The sequence below is a fragment of the Rhea americana genome, unplaced genomic scaffold (assembly GCF_003343005.1).
Source record: "Rhea americana isolate MKP2758 unplaced genomic scaffold, rheAme1 scaffold_4, whole genome shotgun sequence".
NCBI classification, from domain to species: Eukaryota; Metazoa; Chordata; class Aves; order Rheiformes; family Rheidae; genus Rhea; species Rhea americana.
In genome coordinates, this window is record NW_028186534.1 from 1,216,068 (window position 1) to 1,235,280 (window position 19,213).

General features: G+C 41.1%; 1 protein-coding gene across 1 annotated transcript in view; it reads left to right on the forward strand.

Moving 5' to 3' along the window:
• PTPRT (protein tyrosine phosphatase receptor type T) overlaps positions 1–19,213 on the forward strand; it is a 458,251-nt gene that overhangs the window by 430,148 nt on the left and 8,890 nt on the right. The window contains exons 22-29 of the mRNA XM_085313918.1: positions 5,931–6,007; positions 6,944–6,980; positions 7,869–7,966; positions 9,807–9,923; positions 11,287–11,441; positions 13,994–14,129; positions 15,039–15,188; positions 18,197–18,370. Of these exons, the coding sequence (XP_085170044.1) occupies positions 5,931–6,007; positions 6,944–6,980; positions 7,869–7,966; positions 9,807–9,923; positions 11,287–11,441; positions 13,994–14,129; positions 15,039–15,188; positions 18,197–18,370 (944 nt within the window). The remainder of the gene's footprint in view (positions 1–5,930; positions 6,008–6,943; positions 6,981–7,868; positions 7,967–9,806; positions 9,924–11,286; positions 11,442–13,993; positions 14,130–15,038; positions 15,189–18,196; positions 18,371–19,213) is intronic.

Sequence of the window (19,213 nt, forward strand, 5' to 3'; positions counted from 1 at the left end):
ACATTTTGATCAGGACGTAGTAGCACCCTTACACAATTCCAGCTTTGGCCGTGGAACCAGAATGAGCCATTTGATCCTGACAGAACAAGAATTTAAATTCAGGTATTGAAAACCGTATGTTATGGCTGATGGATACTGGACAACCACAGTGAGAAAGTTATCAGCGGCTGCAGTGGCTGGGCCCTGTGCAGGATTCACAACACGTACCAGAAGTTAATGGTGCCACAAACAATTCTAACTGCAATATCTCTTACTTTTTTTACTCTGGATTTTCTGCTCCTGTAGAAAATGAACAGCTCCTATTAAAGTCTCTGGGAGGTTCCCTTGTGCTGTGGTAAGAAGATCAGATATTTAGAAGGGAGAAAAGGGGAGTTGAATGCTTATTATGGTTTCTCTCCCCCTTAGCTCTGCTACCGATGGGCTARGTTGGGCAACTTGCCTGAGTAAAGGTGACAACAGGACCCAGAATAGAGGATATTTAGTAGAGCTGAAAATAGACTGGCTCTCTTTGGATATATCCTGAAAATGAATTGTGCTCAGTGGGTACAAACTGTGCAAAACCCTGACYGGGGAGAGAAGGTGCAGAACAGTTGCACCCTTTTCTTACTGCTTTGTTACTCTAGAACTGCAATTGCTGTAGAAACCAGAGTTTGCACTGGTTATTTTTACCGTTTTATTTTGTAAAAGGCTGCGGATGGCGATTAACCTTATTTATTTAACCGCAGTTGCCGTTTCATCACTCCTGGAACAAGAACTCACAAATCCTATTTGGGGAATGARTTGAAAAGTCAGATTTTGAGCTAACTTTTGTAACTGCTTCAGAGAATTGTGTTGAAATGTGGGTTTGTAAGCTCTTGCAATAAGTAGCATTGCTCAGTGAATCACGGCAGATTAGATCTTGTCTTTATGCCCTCTTGGGTAACAGTACACTAACAGGACTGTTTTACTCGGCTCATTGCTTTCCTAATGCTATATTAACACCATGCCTCTCTATGAAAACCTAGATCTTGTTGCCAACCCCAACATCTGCCATTCCTGCATTTGCAAACCCAAACCGCAGATGAGGCTTAGCTGCTTGCAGAGGGGAGAAGCAGGAAAGCTCTAAGCTCCTCCGTGTTGTAAAACCAGGCTTCTCAGGGTTCCCTTCACCCTACAGTGCTGATGTGCTTTTAGAGAGAAGAGAAAGTTGAGGAGTGGGTTGGAGTATGTATGACCGCCGAGATTCACTACTGATGCTGGTAAGATTGTTTCTCTCTGCTGACTGTAATTGCACAGATTTTCCCACACTTGAGGGAACTGCCTTACTAGTATTTCTTGTTGTATTGGCAGAGCCCATGGGCTGTGCTCCTGGGCTTTGGGTATAAAAATTGCAAACACCACACAGTTATGGCGACGCAAGATTTTTCTTTGGAGATGAGTTTAGGGGGACCAGGGTACATAATGGATCCATTCATGTACTGAGGTTAAATTACTTTAAGACCTAGATTTTGAAGCCTTCAAAGTGCATCAGCAAGTATTTGCTAGAGGGAGAATATTGAGTGTGTGGGCTTAGGTGCCCCATGATAGGGAAAATGCCCGCAAGTTATTTGAGACCCTTAGTGTTCAGTTCCATCACATTTCTTTCATCTTCTCCAAATGTAGAACCATTACGCATAAGCATGAAAACTCTCCACTGAGATCTGGGAAACAGGGACATCAGACTTTGTTTTGCTTTGATTTATAGGAGCACTTGTCTTTCCCTTTCTATTGCCCTTTTGATTTGAAGACGATATTTCAGGAGGAGCTCAGCTCACCTCAATTCTCCCATCTATGCAGGAGCCCTGCCACCTTCCCAGTTGTGCCATGATTTTAAAGTCATGTAATGGTCCATTAAAAACTACTGAGTTGATGACAAAGGACAATGGTGAAACTTGTCTCATTTTCTTCATGCTCTGACTGACATACRCTTTCTGTTGGAAGATTGTGAATTAATCTCAGAATTTCGTGGAGGAAAAGACAGATACCAGTGAGATTTCCAGAGCTCTTGGCGGAAACATGGGTTGATTGCACTCCTCATCCACAGACAAGGATAATACATAAAGCAAAAAACAAAACAAAGCAAAAAAAGGCAATATGGGATTTAGAATCAAATCTTACTTTCTCTTCCAAGCATTCTGATTTCATGGTTTCTTGAGTAGTTCTTGCTCATCTCCACAGTGTCCACATTGCGTGATCCCAAGAGGGTGAGATTTAGCACACTTACTTATTGCCTGGTTCTCAAGGCATCGTCAAGAATCACTGGGGACAGAGAGGGGAGGAGAGCATGCCCAGGAGGGGACCTCATCCTTTCCCACCACAACTGTCTTGATATCTGCCGCTCCAGGTATCTGTGTTTCTCCACTGACTATGCAGCTAGTCTTGACCAGCAGTCTAGACTAGCTGCATAATGTTTAGATGGCTAAAGTTGTGGGAGACGAATCCAGTGCTGGAGTCAGTCAAAATAAGATGTGGCAAAATTGCACTGAAATTTAAAATGATCACTAATGGGAATTTTGACAGAAGTTTGAAACAATAACAATTTTATGCTAAAATGGGAGCATGATGCTTTTCAGTGAGTTTCTTGCCATTTTTGAAATCTGTTTTAAGACCAATTTTCAGTCAAAGTGCTCTTCATTTCCATAAAAATTTAGTTTTGCTAACTTGCATATGGACTATAGTAAATAGGGAGAAATAAAATAATATGAAAGATAGTTTTCCATTTCTCTATAGTCCTGACTGTTACAGACATGATTTTTTTCCTTCTATTTTCCTGCATATTTTTAAGCTTCTCATCATCCATCTGCAATGTATGGTGATTTTTTGATGTGTAATGAATTTTCAGATGAGTTGAACTACGCTTTCTGTTCAGTGTGCCAAATATGTAGTCTTCTTGGGTAGCTGAGTCCACTAGAAAGGGCACAGAATCAGGAATGCTTTCTAACCATTGGGGGAAGATGTAATGAAGATATTTACTTTTTTTTTAATTTAAAAAGCCCTTTGAAATCTAAAGATGAAAAAACTCCATACAAGGCTATTAAAATTACTGTTCTTAGCATAATAAGCTGTGTTGTTTTTCCCCTGCTCCATCAAAAAAAAAAAAATAAATAAAAAAAAAGAATTCCAAATGAACTTCCAAGTTTGGGAGGAAAAAAGTGATTTAAAAGAGAAATTATTTCATGAACTTTTATCTGGCTTATACTCCTAAACATACAAACAAGATTAAAGGCACCATTAAGTCATCATTAATATTTGGTGTGCTTACTATATATACAGAGGATTTCTGCTGCACTATTTGCACTTATAAGTGAAATGAATCTCCCATAGGAAGTAATCTCATTTTTGTAAAATGTGCTGCGAAATATTATGTATTCTGTCCTCCTAAAGCAAAGTTTAGATGAAAGTATATTTCACTTGGTCCCAAAATATAATTGGATCTAAGCCCAAATGTCTCTTTTCTATTAAATGTCATTCATTTCTAATGGTTGTCTCATCGTTTACTGTGCTCACAGATAGAATAACCATATGCGGCTTAAAGAAAAAAAAAAAGTTGTTTTTATAGCTGCAGTGCTGTATTTTTTTTTTCCATAATTGCCTTAAATATATAGACCTCTTTTTAAATGCTTAGACCTCTTTTGTAGTCTCCCACTCAAGACTTTCACAGAGAGTTCCTCTGAGGAGGCATTCACCCTCTCTCATTTAAGTGTCTAGCTTAAGAGTGGTTCAAAGAGGTGAATTTAATCTTTGAGTTTAGTATCTGTTAAATGAGATGTAGGTTCTTCCTGGAGAGCTGTGCACCTATCAATGCACCTGAGCTATGCACCACCTGCAGACAGCGTCTTTGGGCCACTTACGGGTTGTCCTAGAGTCCACTGGGGCTCTTCCTACCTGTCATAAGGGCATTTTTAGTGTCATCTCTTTTCAGGTGCGTTGTTGCAATACGTTAGACTTCCCTAACTTCTCATCTGCTGGCATCGCAAGAAGAATTAGTAAAAATTCTCTCCCTCAACCATTAGCTCTAGGGATTTTTTTTTTTTTTTTTGATCTGCATGATCCTTAGCTAGCTTGGTTTCCAGCGTTGAGTTGCAAGTGTGAAAGTGTCTACAGGAGTTTTTGTGTATTTTATATAAGTCCAGTTTAATCAGCTCTTTGTCTGTCTTTGTGAATTGCTTTATGTGTAAATTCTTTTGCTGTCTGTCTAACCACCGAGTTTACCGATTTACCTAGTACGTTTGCCTTGGGCACAGGTGATCATCCAGAGCTGGGAACAAGATCAGCACTTTGAGAAATACATGTGCTCTCAATGCATTTACAGAAGTTATATTTAATAATATAAATGTAATGGAGCCTATATGATGGTTTCACCCGTGTAACCATTTTTGAATGCAAGTGGGGTGTTTGATAAATATAACAAGGTGGTGGTGATTTTTGGTGTGAAAACTTCACCCAAAGAATGAACAGAGTATGACAGTCTTTGTTGTATGTGAGTAAATGAATATTTAATACATTAAAATCTTGGTTTTCAGAACTGTGTGCCCATTAGCCTTCACAATTATTATCTAATTATACATTTATTTAAGTCATTATTAAAACCCTTTCTGACTTAGGACAGAATCAGACCTCACATTTTTATGTTTCATTGCTGCAGTTCTTTTTAATTGAATGTAAATCGTGCTAAGATCTGTATTTTATAAAGTGCTTCTAAATGTTAATGTTTTATTGACTGGGAGCTGTATTCTACATAASTAGCAGAGAAAGTAAAAGTAAAATCAATGAAATCTGTGTCACGGTTTTGAAAAAATCCTTTAAAAMGGAACCCAGAGTGCCTAGCCCTGGCCTTTGTAAACCAGCAGCCTTTACCAAGCAATTACTCCTTAGATACTAGTTGTGCAATTAATTGCATGCTGGTGCTGGAATTACCGGACCAAGTYGGATCACCAGGACAGCTAGATGAGCGTCGTCTTTGACACATCCCAGCACCAGCCGTGCCAGAGATGGATCAAAACATTCCCTTAGTGGAAAATTATGCTATAATCTGCCCCGAAGTAATTTCTTTCTAGATCTGAACTGTAGTGCATGCTGGGAGATGAAAAGATTGATATCTGTTATTTTTTAGTGCCTTTTCTAAAGAAACTTTGAATGTCCTCAAAAATGTGAACAGTTTTTTCCTTTTTCCTTTTTTACTTTTTTTTCCTCTCTTCCTCTCTTCCTCTCTTCCTCTCTTCCTCTCTTCCTCTCTTCCTCTCTTCCTCTCTTCCTCTCTTCCTTTTTTTTCCTTTCTTCCTTTCTTCCTTTCTTCCTTTTTTTTCCTTTTTTCCTTTTTTCTTTCTTCTTCTCTTTTTCTTTTTTTTTACACCTCTGTGCCATTTTACAACTTTGCTTCAATTTGCTTTAGTATTTACTTTCATTTTTCTGGGTTGCCTCACGTGGTATTTGCAGGATTTTATTTGCCATTTTATCCTAGTTAATCTTTTATATGTCTTCATGACCTGCTTATTTTTAGCCTGATCTTGCCTCTGTTCYGGTTCTTGCCTCAGTTTCAGTAGCCCTGAGCAAGCCAGGGAGGCAGTTGGTTCCAGGTGTAAAGATGGCTTTTTGGCTTTTGTGGTGGAGATGCTTCCCTACGGAGATCCAGCCGGAGACCCCCAAACCAAGCAATGTTTGTGGTCTGTGTAAAAGCTTTTAAAAATAGATTATAGTGACAGCAGCGTCGTATGGATGTAATATGGATGAACAGTAACCTGAGGGTCTAAACATGACATCTAAAATGCAAAAAGGAGGGCAGGTAAAATAGGAATAGCTCTGATATTCTCTCATCTTAAGTACTCAATTAACCACTTGCAATAAGCAGCAGATAAAGCATCTACAAACTCCTTTTTGTTGTTACTGTTAGTATTTTTCTTTCCTTCTTTCAGATGATCATTCAAGGGTGAGATTGCAGCTGCTGGATGGGGACCCTCACTCTGACTACATAAACGCCAACTACATAGACGTAAGGCTCGTGRACGCTCCCTGTATGGCAAAGACTCCTGCTGACAAGTCCACTTAGGAATTTGGGGCGTCTTAGCTAGGGACTGACTGTTAATTTGATATGAATGACAGATGAACATCATACAAACGTCATATGGTGACAGAGGGAGAAGGTTCTTGGTCTCCAGTTTATTCTTTCTGACTGATGTAGATGCATGGAGGTTTCCTATGCTTGACAGATCCACAAACATAAGTGGAATGTGGGATAAATGCACAACGGATGTGGAAATCAGTATCAGCCCCTCACAATGACATTGATAGGTATCTGAGACCTATTGGCTGCATACAAAGGTGCAGTGCGGTAGGCATGTAAATGGACCGGTATATRCTTTTTTCACATGTTACAAAGTAACAGTGAAAAAGCCTTCCTCGGACATACAGAGGGTGGTCAAGTGAACATGCATTATTTYGTACCCATTTCCTGATGCTTAGCAGCATAACATCGTTTTGAAGAGCTGCTTTAATGGAGGAGACTGAGAAATACACTTAATCAAGCTGCACAGCACTGACATTCATCATTTTCCTACCAAGGCAAATGCTCACCTTGTGTATTTTTCAAACTAGTAGTGCAACTTTTTGCACGTTCGTTTTCAGAGTTGCCCACAGGTTAGTTCTAGGACTTTGAAGAAATAGTGAAAACTGTCTCATTTCTGTTTTCTCTTTGGTGTAATGAAGTCTTCCAATTTTGTGGGKTTTTTTAAATATTCAGCCCAAGTGAGATACCATTGCTTATAACCCCAAAGTGTAATATAGGTATTTATCGTCACCCATTTAGTTGCCAGTGTTAGTATGCTATTAAGTGCTCAGCAGCTGTAGGAAAGTGTAGYGTGCATGTCATTGTGCTTTTTCTGAAGTATGATCTCGCAGACCTTCACGTATTTTCATTTTTTTTTTCCAGGGATATCATCGGCCTCGTCACTACATTGCAACTCAAGGCAGGTTCATTCTTGTATATCTAAACACTCATTAAAACCACTGGGATGATATTTTCCTCCATCACAAGGCAAACTTACGCCATGACCCCTTCTGCTACCGTTATTTATCTTCACCTTCATGCGTTCCTTCCCCACAAATGTGACTTTCACATAAATGACCCAGTGCTTAAATTCTGCTTCTTATCTTCCTCTCTGCCTTGCCTCTCTCCAAAAAGAAAATAAGAGAGTAAAATTGGGAGTCAGAGGATGTAAGGGTACAGGGAACGCAGCTGGACAAAGAACAGAGAGGATGGAAGTTGGGCAGAAGGGGAGAAGGGATCCGTGGGAGGGTTTTGTCTATGGTGGAGAAGAGCGGTAGGAAACAAGGTCAGAGAGAAGCTCTAATCTAATAAACCTCCTGCAAGTACTGGCTGTTTGGCTATTGGAGCCTGAAAAWTTTCTCTGTGGGGGAACTTCAAAGATGAACTCCTTTCTGCATGTTTCCTCTGCCAGAATTTGCCAATATTTAAGTGTGAAATGGAGGGATTTTAGTCCTGCTTCAAGTACAAATCTCAGAAGAGCCTTAATTACAGAGTCACTAGGGTGCATCCATGTCCCACCATCTATACTGGCTGGCTTCCTGGAGCTGTCTCCACTATTTACGATACAGCCAGCATCTCTGTTGCCAGCACACTAGAACCTTAAAACCCCCGTGTGAGGAAGGATGAGGTTTTTGGTTTCTTAGCTCGATGCCATTCCCCCTGTGTAACCCTGAAGCACAGAGGGATACTCTGAAAGGAGGAGTGGGACTTTATGGGAACGCAGCAATGGATAGAGAAGCACTGAAACAGAGTGCCGGTACTCAATACACTCTCTTAACATGTCCTTTGGTTTTTTTTCCTGGCCCAGGGCCAATGCAAGAGACAGTGAAGGATTTCTGGAGAATGATTTGGCAAGAGAACTCTGCAAGTGTTGTTATGGTCACCAACCTAGTGGAAGTCGGCAGGGTAAGGATGCCGTTTTCCCAACAGGTAAAGCCAAACCAGTGCTGGGCATGTTCCAGGCATGCGCAGGGAGGGAAACACCTCTTGTTTGCTGTAGTTTGAGGAGTGAGGGGATGAATTATGCCACTTGGGTTTCTTCTGTGAAATGCTAGATTTTGTAATGCTTAGCTGCTTCCCTTCCAGACTAGTAAAGATCTTGTTCCTACTGTAAGTTTGGACTTCAGTAGTTATACAAATTTATGCTAGCTGAAGAGCTGTTTCCTTTATCACTACCCAGAGAAAAATGTACTTCTGTAGTAATTATTCTTCACCTCTCTGATTTTAATACTTCTYTAACCACAAAATTCCGGAGGAGCAAGGACATGTGACTCGTGCTGAACCTGATCAAAAGTGCTCTTTACATGGCACTTCAAAGCCTAGAGCTGAAAATTTCAGAGTATCACTATCCCAGGGTAGCATGAGACTTCGAACAGCTGGAACCAGGGGCCACCCACCAAGGTTGGCCTCCCTGGCACCCACAACTTTGCTGTCTGTGATTTGGGTGAACCAGAAGCTCCTGAGGCAGCACAGGGCAATCGCCAGAGCCCAGGATGGGAGCAGACATGAACAGTGCAAAAGGCATGGGCTGACCACTGCCGACTTACTGAGAAAAAATGCTTCTCCCAGCATATTCTCCCTGCTCCTGGTAGTCCTCAGGTTAGGAGCATTTTTAGCTAGAGACTGGAGCACTCTGAAATTTTGCCATGATATTTGTCATCTCCCATTCCTTTGGTACGAAGACAAATACAGGTGATGGATTTCTCGCAACTGTTAGTAATTCAGTGGTTTCATATTTGCTTACCTTCACATCTCATGGTTGAATGCCTCCTGATCCTGTTGATTTGTTGTTATTTATTCTATATATTTTATCTTCTGAGGACACTTCAGTTCATGATACACTCCTCTCTGTAAAAAGAATTTATGCTAATCATTATATTTATTAAAACCTTTCTGATCATGACTGGGAATGCAATATGAAGCCTGCCTTTTGGTCGCTGATTGGCTTAGCTTTTAGGTGCAGTTTACTCTTTTGTGCTGCAGCAGTTAGTAACTTAGTAGTTTTTGTAAGCTTTAAATAGCCCCTCTAGAGCTTCACAGGCCTGACTTGAATTTCTACTATTAGTTTTGCACGTTGACTTCCAAAAGTAGCTAAGCTTGGAGTGTATTTACATGATCACAAGATTTCTTTCTTGAGCCTCAGCTCAGGTATGTCACAGCTGGTAAAATGTCAAATTTGTGTCCACATCTGATAAGGAAAGCATAGAGTCAAACAAATGTTATGTATCAACAAGTATCACACAGTCTCTGTGAACTGAAATTCTGTAGCTAAACAGAGAGTTCAAAATTACAATTGTATTAGAAAAATCATTGATTTTAGTCAGAAGGATGGCGATAGTGACWGCCAGGTATTCTGTAAACTTGATACATGTATTTACATGTGTTTTGTGTTCTGTAAACTTTACATATATGTATATATATGTGCATGTATGTGTATATATATATGCTTATATATGTATATGTATATAAGGAACTTTAAGGAAGATTGGATCAAAGAAGAAAAGCTAGATAAATTCTTTGCATTGCTGTTCACTACAGAGGAAACTGAATAAATCTCCTCCCTGTAGTTTCTCTCTGTAGTGGTGGAGTTTTGAGCTAACTTATGGAATAAATTTTTATAGGGTCTGAACATCAGGGGGAAGTCCAGTTTGTRTTGAGCTTCAGCTTGAAAGTGGAGTAAAGTGTAGATCAGCGCTGACTCAACTTGAGCTATTTCCTCTCAATATTTTTTTTTGTGTGTCCCCAGGTAAAATGCGTTCGGTACTGGCCAGATGATACAGAGGTGTATGGAGATATTAAAGTCACATTAATTGAGACAGAACCATTGGCAGAGTATGTCATACGCACATTTACTGTGCAAAAGGTAAGGAACGGTCAGACGAAATCTTGGTACAGCGTTTAATTTGCCATCTGAAATGTGGACTCTGGGAAACATATCCAGACTCCTCTAGGAGGTGGAACTGTTAATATTTGAATAGGCTTCATTCCAAAAACCTAAACTTCTGGTATAGCTTCCAGTTTTGGACAAATGATTTTTACATGAACACCTAGATGCATGAAGGTAGAATCCKTAGTGCATAAATTCTGAAAAAAATCCAAAAGCTGGCATGACAACATGCCATGAATAATAACCACTGTTTCACAACGGCAAATTACAGGTGATAAAAGGTACCCGTTAAACTAGATGCGAGGTAGGATCCCTTTCTGATGGTGAAAAAAATATAATAAAGGCTTGACAGTAAGGCTTATCCCCAAATCTGCAGGATTTGGAAGATGTTTGTTATGCTTCATTAGAAATTGGGAATCTAAATGACAGATTATTCCAGTCTGTCCAAACCAAAGTGCAAACATCCAGTGAGTTGTTTTAAAGCTTTTTAAAATTCTTACCAAGTGAAGTTCAGCTGAGCCATACTGGGAATATTGTTRCAGTTTACTCATACACCAGCTCTATTTCCTTGGACCACTGAGAAGGTTGGTAAGAAATGCTGATGTCAAAAGCTGACAGGTCAGAGGATTTGACATTAGTCTCTCTCTAACACTGGATTCCTCATACATTTTCTATATGGTAAAATGCTGTAGCTAACTGACACCTCTTTGTTACCCTTTGTGGCACATACACATGCTGTAGCAATAACCTGGTCTCACCACAAAGGCCAAGAGATGGGTCTGGGTACCACTTTCAGCCCGTTTCCACTGTAATCTCAAGACGGGTGTTTTTTGACAGTAGGTAGCAGAAAATCTGCTGGTTGTGCAAGACATAYCTACTCTGTAGGTTTTAATTCCCCAGTCTGTTGCTTCAGCACCTTTCAATTAGCATTAATGTTCACTTCATTGAAAAGGATTTGAGAGAGTGACTTGATAGTGATTTTGGAAGTATCACCAAAGGAGACTGTGAATAAGCGCAGGCCTCGTATGTTGAGACTAAAGTCACCTTGTAAAGTTCCTAATCAGCTCATACTGAACTCTAGGACAAGTTTGTCTAGGGATCTGGCGTTCACCTTCCCGGTCCTCAGCTGTGTTACTCACTTCATTTGTAATTGGAGATGCCATCTCTTACTCYTTCACCTTGAAATCTCTCAAAGTGAAAAGCAGTATATGACACATTCCTGCACATAATTAGRTCTAAATGCATGTTCAGCCCTCGGCATGAGGGGAAGGGAGCAGGGATCAGAACAGGCTGACTGCAACCTGACGGAGGAAAAACAGTGGCTGTGTTGTCTCCTCAGAAAGGCTACCATGAGATCCGAGAGATTCGGCAGTTCCACTTCACCAGCTGGCCGGACCACGGCGTTCCCTGCTACGCCACGGGTCTCTTGGGCTTCGTTCGTCAAGTGAAGTTTCTCAATCCCCCCGAAGCAGGACCCATCGTTGTGCACTGCAGGTACGCAAGCAGTTTGTCTTACCTTTCACTCCATCAGCTTTTTAAGCTCTTTTCCTCTCTCTTCCAGCCCCACAATAATCAATTACATCTTGTTTGCTTGAGAGTATAGTTTGTCTCACAAGGAAACAGAGTGGAACCAAGTTCTCTGTTCCAAAGTGGCAGCTCTGGAGCTTGGCTGGCATGAACTGGAGATGATCTAAGTAGCTYGGTGAGGGCTATTAGATTGCAGAAAGTTTTCTGGTGGCTTGTACGGTCTTAGATACTCATAGCAGAGCTAGGAGAATGGTGAATAGCACGGCAGCCATTCGGGTCATTATTTGCAGCAAATTTCATGTGGCAGAAGGGACGACAGCTACCAAAAAAGCAGGTCTGCAAACAGGACTTTGCTTTTCTGTGTCCATGATCACTGCACTTTTGCTTTGTAGCTGGGTCAACGGTCTCATCTGCAATGTAGCTCTGTCTTCCTGGGGGTGGATGCCATCCGCTGTGCATCACAGCTTCCTCCAAGCCCAGGATCTGGAAGGGGAAATTCAGTCTGAAAGTCTGTTCAGTGCCTCCCAGCTAGTAAATGAAAGGAGAATGCCTGGGGGAAACTAAGTCTGAAAGGCAATCAGACATGCTAATGATGGGAGAGCAGAGACACACACACAGACTGGCGTCAGAGACAGGAAGGGAGCGCAGGTCTCCTGACTTGGACTGTCCTAATAATTATCAGGTATCTGTACCAATTTGCAGCATAAGGAAAGTTTTGGGGGAGAGGTTATGCTGAACTGGGTCAGAGTGTATGATCTATTACGGGGATGATATACTGAATTGCAAGATGGTAACAGACTTTGGAAAAAAACTTAGCATTGGATGTGCATAAACATCCTTTTCTCAGCTTCCCAGTGAAAACGGTTGCTTTTGTAATCCATCGGTGAAATATAGGCTTAGTATTATATGACCTCAAATGCCAAGAAAGACATTGCTACCAAAGCAGAGTTTGAGTTTGTAGCAGCTGCTTCTGCAATGCTGTGACCAGGGCTCAGTGTACGGGTCCTATAGAGGAGATGGGGGTGCAGCATGAGCCTCAAGAACAGAGCTGGCTGTTCCAAAATCTCACTCCAGATCAATCCACTGGCAGTTACTTCTTACTGCCAGGMTGTGAGATCAAGAAGAAAGAAAGAATACATCCCAAAACCACTTTAAAAAGGCAAATCTAGTAAATCTTACTTTTTTTTATAGTCTTCTTTTTCAGCAAGCAGTGAATCAGATTTATTATAAAATACAGCTAAGCCCCAGAGGCTGGCAGAAGGGAATTCTTCCACAGCTTACGGCTTGAATTTGCTTCTTTGGAGCTGTGACATGGGTCTGGCATTGGAAAGATTCATCGTCACCAAGAAAGCAAGGAGAAGTTTTTCATCCTTCACATTTTAATGAATAAATGCCATTTCCTCTCTGTTATTTATCTGCTTTCGAATTTTAATGACTTGCTTTAAGTAGCAATTACCAAATTCTCGCTACCAATGCCGTGCTGGATAATGCTACTGTTCGATATTTATGAAGTGCCAKGGTCCTCTAAATATAGAAATCTTATAACTATTTGTTAAAATTCTGAAAAGCTGAGAGATAAAGGGAGAGGAAATGCCGCTTATTCATTAAAATTCTGCAAATGAAAAATATCTTCTCTCTATTCAGCAGCTGATTAATCTGGTCCATTAATTTATGGTCATTCATATCTCTTTGCTTTCGACTCTGCTAGAGTTTCATGCAACTGAAGTTTCCCTGAAGTTTCCCTGATTCTAGCTGAGTTTTCCTTCTTCCTTCTTCCTCCAGAGTAGCAGGAAAACTTCTTCCTCTGTGTGTCTTTCCTGCCTAAACAGCTTGGATGATTTCCCAGGAGGGCAGGGGGACACGGTGACAGCACAGTGGGACACACTGACGACATAGTGGGAGCTGGCCCAGTTCTGACAAGCCGCAGAAGGTTCTGAAATGAGTTTTTTAGTAGCCTTGAGCTCTTTTGTCTACAGTTTTGCAATCTGTGCCTCAAAATCACCCTGTTCTGGACCCAAAAGCTCTCTGGTGCAAAACGGAAAGGAGACTTTTGAAGTGGAGGACTGAGCATCTTTCATCATACTCATCTGGGTGAAAGTGTGGGCTTTCTATGAGAGGGGGAAAAAAAATTGGAAAGCTTTTTTCTGCAATTGTATCTGCTTGCAAGCTGGAGGCTGCTCTCCCATATCCTGTGTGCTGACAGATGTGTGGCTGAACAGGCCTGTAAAATCATGATGAATATTTTCTTTGAATAATTTTTCTATTAATGTTCAAGAAAACAAAACTATTTCTTGCTGCCTGGATCCTTTCCCCCTTGAAGAAATATTTCACGTCATTCTTTTAAATCCTAAGCTGATTTAGCCACACAAAAAAATTAACCCATTAGAGAGAGGAGCAGCTTCCAAAAGAAGACAGCTGTGTCTGCGCTACAGTTATTTTCTCCTCCTCAAAACCCTGCCTCTGCACGGTCCATTGATCATGCAGGCTTTAATTGTTTTGTTTTTTTTTTCTTTTTTTAGTGCTGGGGCYGGGAGAACAGGGTGCTTTATTGCCATTGACATCATGCTTGACATGGCAGAGAACGAAGGCGTGGTAGATATATTTAACTGTGTGCGAGAGCTGCGTTCCCAAAGGGTCAATTTGGTACAGACAGAGGTAGGTACCAGCAGATCTTCTTTTACAGCGCACTGCTTTCGTGGCAGCTCCCTGGCTCACCAGGAGCCCAGCAATTCATTAAGTCAAGGCTTGCTTCCGCTGTGCTGTGATTATACAGGTCTGTCTATGGTTAATCATGGCCAGGTGTCCCCTGAATCACATTCACAGGTACCTTCTAAATGCCTCCAAGACAGGAGGGCAAATCCTGAAGTTCAGGCCTTGGCACAGCTGTTTAATTCTGTTCTCACTTCATAAAAAAACTCTCTCATGAATCCCATCCTGTCTCATTCATAAATATATTGCAGACTCACATAATACCCGTTTTATATCAATGACAAGCTTAAGAAATGAGTGAAACACTCTTGATTTCAGCTTTGAGGTCCTGATTAAGCAAGCTGCTCCGTCACATACGTTTCATAGCTGCATAGACTTCCAGGGAGCTGCTATCATGCTACAGAAGTTTAACGTATGTGCTTTAATACCTTCCCATCCTGAGGGTCAAGGCAATAGTCTGGAACAGAGCAGGACTTTTTAGCTCAGCTTGGCTTCATACCTCATATGTACTTCAGGAAAGAGCTTTATGCAGGTGTTATAATATACCCCAGCCATGGTCCATTCCTGACAGCAAAGGGGGCCCATCCCTGTTTTGCCCCAGAATCCAGAGATTGGTGACTTTGCATCATGCTTTTAAATTTGAAAGGAGTACGAGGCTTCATGTTCAGTGATGGATGAAATATGCTCCGAAAGCTGTCACATTGCACACTGTGTAATTTGCACATGAAACGGAGCCAGATATGCATATCGGGCATAAAGAAAGAAAAGACAACCTAGATTACTTAACTTGACTGTGATATTTCATGATCTGTTTTGAAAATATGATTTTAATGTCTTGTCCTCTACACCATCCAGGAGCAGTATGTGTTTGTCCATGATGCCATTTTGGAGGCATGTCTCTGTGGCAACACGGCCATTCCGGTCTGTGAGTTCAGATCCATATATTACAACATCAGCAGACTGGATCCACAGACCAATTCCAGCCAGATAAAAGATGAATTTCAGGTAATGTCTTACGTCTGTCTCAGTCATTGCGGTTGATGTATTAAATGTGTGTTTAATCAATTTCTTCTTATGGTTGGACAATTTCCAGCGGAGTAGAGAGGGGACACTGAGCCAGGGGCTGATTTCTGGTGATTTTTGTTGGGTTACCGCTGGATCAGGTTGAGGTTCTTGTCTGAGCATAGGCTTTACAGCCTTTGGCAAAGAAACATTTCCCCATCTCTTCAACAGAGCAAGAGTATTAATGTTCACAGATAACGTTGGACTTTCTCATTCCAACAAATATATTGTTATTCATTTACTTCTATAATATATGCAGAAACATTTCTGCCTGAAGCTTCCTTATTAACTGGCTCTTGGTTTATATGCTGTTGCCAAGTCCTGACCAGTCATTCAACTCAACTTGTTAATGTCCTTTTGTACAAACGAGGAAATGAGCAGTAAGCATAACTTTTCCTAGTACTAGTTTTGAACAGACTGGAACCCTTCGTTCACTCTGTACTTTTTCATAAGTACCTGGTGGCCAGAACTGAAGTGACATATCATAAAAATCGCGAATAGCGGGGTGGTGCAGTCTGCTTGGGGCACGCAGTGAAACGGGGGCCACTCCATCTTTTGCTAACAGCGTTGCTCGTCCTGTCCTAATAAACAGAGGCTTAGGACACGTTGGCCATGAGCCAGTTGTAGCTGTTGCRCAGGAAAGGGCTCTCCCTCCAGAACAGTGAACTGAACTTGCCACCCTTATTCCTGAGGGATTTGTAAATTCTTTCAGGATTTTCAATCAGCTCCAGTGTGTGTATGGAAAAACATAATCCTGTGACAAATTTGGGGCAAGGTGAACTGTACAGAGAGGGAGAGCCCTGCTATTTTTTAAGGATGCTCTTAGTTAACAGGAGAAAGCTGGAGAACCCTCTAACCACAGCTGTCCCTCATCCCCCAGCAAAGTGTCTTCTGCAGTGATAGAAGGACTTCTGGAAGCCTCCATGTAGGTCAGATGCCTCTGTTGCACCACAGCTTTTTTTTCCCTCTCTATAAAAACAGATAATTTATTTTTTGTTTGAAACCTTACAGACAAACATCAGGGTTGGTACAGTGAGATAAAAACTGTGGATCCCAACTGATGGCAATTCAAGTGAAAAATCTGGTTTTATCCTGTGATAGCAGATCTGTAATAAAAGTGTTTCTGGTTCTGGATGCCTGGCGTGAAGGGGCCAAAGCCTAACTTTAGCAAATGTTGTAATTCTATTAAAATCCTGTATCATAAAAAAAAAAAAAAAAAAAAAGACACCGCTCGCTGTGCGTGCTTTGTCATGATGTGAGACAAGATTTGTCGCTTGTGTGCTTTCTTTTGAGCTGCCGGGGGCTGGCAGCTCCTATGGGAAGGAAAAGCTCCTCTGTACTTTGCGTAAGAGGTTTGTTCTCTGTCTAGTTGTAGAATGCTATTTTTACAGGATTTTAGCTTAAAGCGTTCTTCAGCCCTAAATGCCTGGATTTAACACACAGCACRTTATCTCTTGCTACAATCTTTATGAAACAGTTGATCTAACTAGAAATCTGTTAGTAATCTGTATTATGTTGGTCCCAGTGATCCTCAGGTAGGACTGGATGGTTTTCTCACATTGTACACACTGCCCGAACGTGCAGCAGCTCCGCTCRGGAGAGCTTTTAGAATCTCACTAAGCACAAAAACAAGGGAGAGATGGGAAGGACATAAAATAGAGGGGTAAATCACTAACATGTCACCTGTCTACTCATTTGCACTGTAAGAGGCTTGTGATTTCATGTGGCTCCCTCTGGTAGACTACCTGCTTTCTGTTTCTGGAGAAAGGGACTTCTGCCTGCAGCCTGAATGATACAGAGCATCAGCATTATTTCCAGTTCTACACTTAATGCATTCTTGCATATTAGATTGTTTGATCTTCCTCATTTTTCCATTCATAACCTCTTTGTGGCAGAAGTCAAGCTCTGTGYAAGAATTTTTGCGCCCTAAATTTTTGTGTGTTCATCTGATGGTTGCAAAGGAATTCACTCTATTTATACCTGGAGTTGATTCAAGAAAGGGCACGTGGCAAGTAAAAGTAGAATGACATCAGATCACCCGAGAATCGGGTGGTGTAAGAGACAGTGTTAAGATGCGCTCGCTTTGATTTGCTGTTCCTGACCCTTGCTAAGCTCCCTAGACTGGTTTGTCAGGAAGCCCCCGCAATGTTTAACACAAAACTAGATTTAAAGAAACACATTCCATCATGCTGTGGGAAAGACAGAAGAGGGTAAAAGTCATAGCACATCTCTGGGGTCTGACAGCTAGACCCCAGAGATGTGGTATGACTTTGTAAGGGAAGCATCCGATGCATTTAATAAAATAAAAAGCCTTTATATATATATATATAAAAAATATATATATAYACATATATATATGTATCTGTTTTTAAGATAAATCAGCTGGGACCCACCAGAGGGTTTTAACCCAGCCTTGCCTGCTGGGTAGGCCAGGTCARTACTCACGGTACTTCTGCACAGGATCCCACCGAAGAGGGAGAAGGATGTGTGCTTCCACTCTAGAGAGGGTATAAACACAACAAAGTTTCACTCGCTCACAGAGTCAGGGCTGCAATTTGTACATTAACAGCTATTTCCTAGCTCTAGGAAAGAACAGAAACATGTTACCTAACTGCTGTGGGATTTTAGAGCTGGGAATTGTTAGAACTTCTGTAGATGAAATACATAAGGGGGAAAAAGAGGTCTTAGAAGGTGTTTAGTGCCCTCAATTTATGCTAGACGTAGGGTGTTTGGAAAAGCACTTCAGGAGCACATTCAAAATTTTCTGTATCATAAATGCTACAAGCTCCTTAGTGCTTAYTCTTTTTCATATTCTMTGGGATCCAAAGATTTGCTATTCTRAATAGCTTTAAAATAAGCTAACTGTGTAGAGGACATCCTTTTTAGAGGTAGATTCAAAGATACTCAACCTGTATCTGATACTCAACCCCTTTTCTCTCCCCATTTTGCAGACTCTCAATATTGTGACGCCACGTGTTCGGCCAGAAGACTGCAGCATCGGGCTTCTGCCAAGGAACCATGACAAGAACCGCTGCATGGATGTGTTACCCTTGGACCGGTGCCTGCCTTTCCTCATCTCTGTGGATGGTGAATCAAGTAACTACATCAATGCTGCACTCATGGATGTAAGCGGCGCTGTAGAGTCGACACTGGTCCTAGTTTGCATTGAATCTATTCATTCTCTCTTCTTCTACCAAGAGCAAAGCCACGTGAATTTTGTCACCTTCACAGAARTGCAAAAATGTGTCACATAGACTATGGTTTATCACAATATGTTGTAGTTTTGCTTCACACTGGTGAAAAATTTTTGACTAACTTTTGACATCAGCATACAGTCTGGAGTTACATCTTAGAAAGGCAGATGGGCAAAGAAGTGGTGTGATAACTCTTCCCTTGCATTGATTGATGTGTAAGTTGGAAGAGAAATGTTCACCAGGAGGAACTGCCAGGTCAGCTTTTTGAAAAGAATAGTTTGCAGTGTGGAGAGAGTGATTAATTTGAGCCTATGCAGTTAAGGCTATGGGAGTGCAGGGATCAGATGTGCAAAAATCTTTAGGGCTGAAGGATATGAGTTAAGCTGATGTGAATCTGTCTGAAGGCATTTTTCCTTGCTTTGTTTATAGGCTAGAGTCTAGCAGGGGAGGTCATTTGTGTATGGTGAATTATATCGATGGTTTCTTTTTTACTATGATGCCTAACTGCCTTTGGACACGAATGCCTATAAAAGGTCCTAATTATTGCAGTTGGAGTATGTGTAAATATGATCTAGGGTGAAGTATCATAGTTTTTTTTCCAAGTAATACTGAATAGGGTCAGTCTTTTTCAGTTTTGTTYGGTCCATCGTTCTTTGGGGAACAGTGATACTCCTGTATTTAAGAGATTAAGTCAAATAGTCATGGAATGGATTTTAGAATTTTTTCAGAAAGGTTTTGATGTTTTTGTTGCAAATGTGCCTGAGGAAGCAGAGG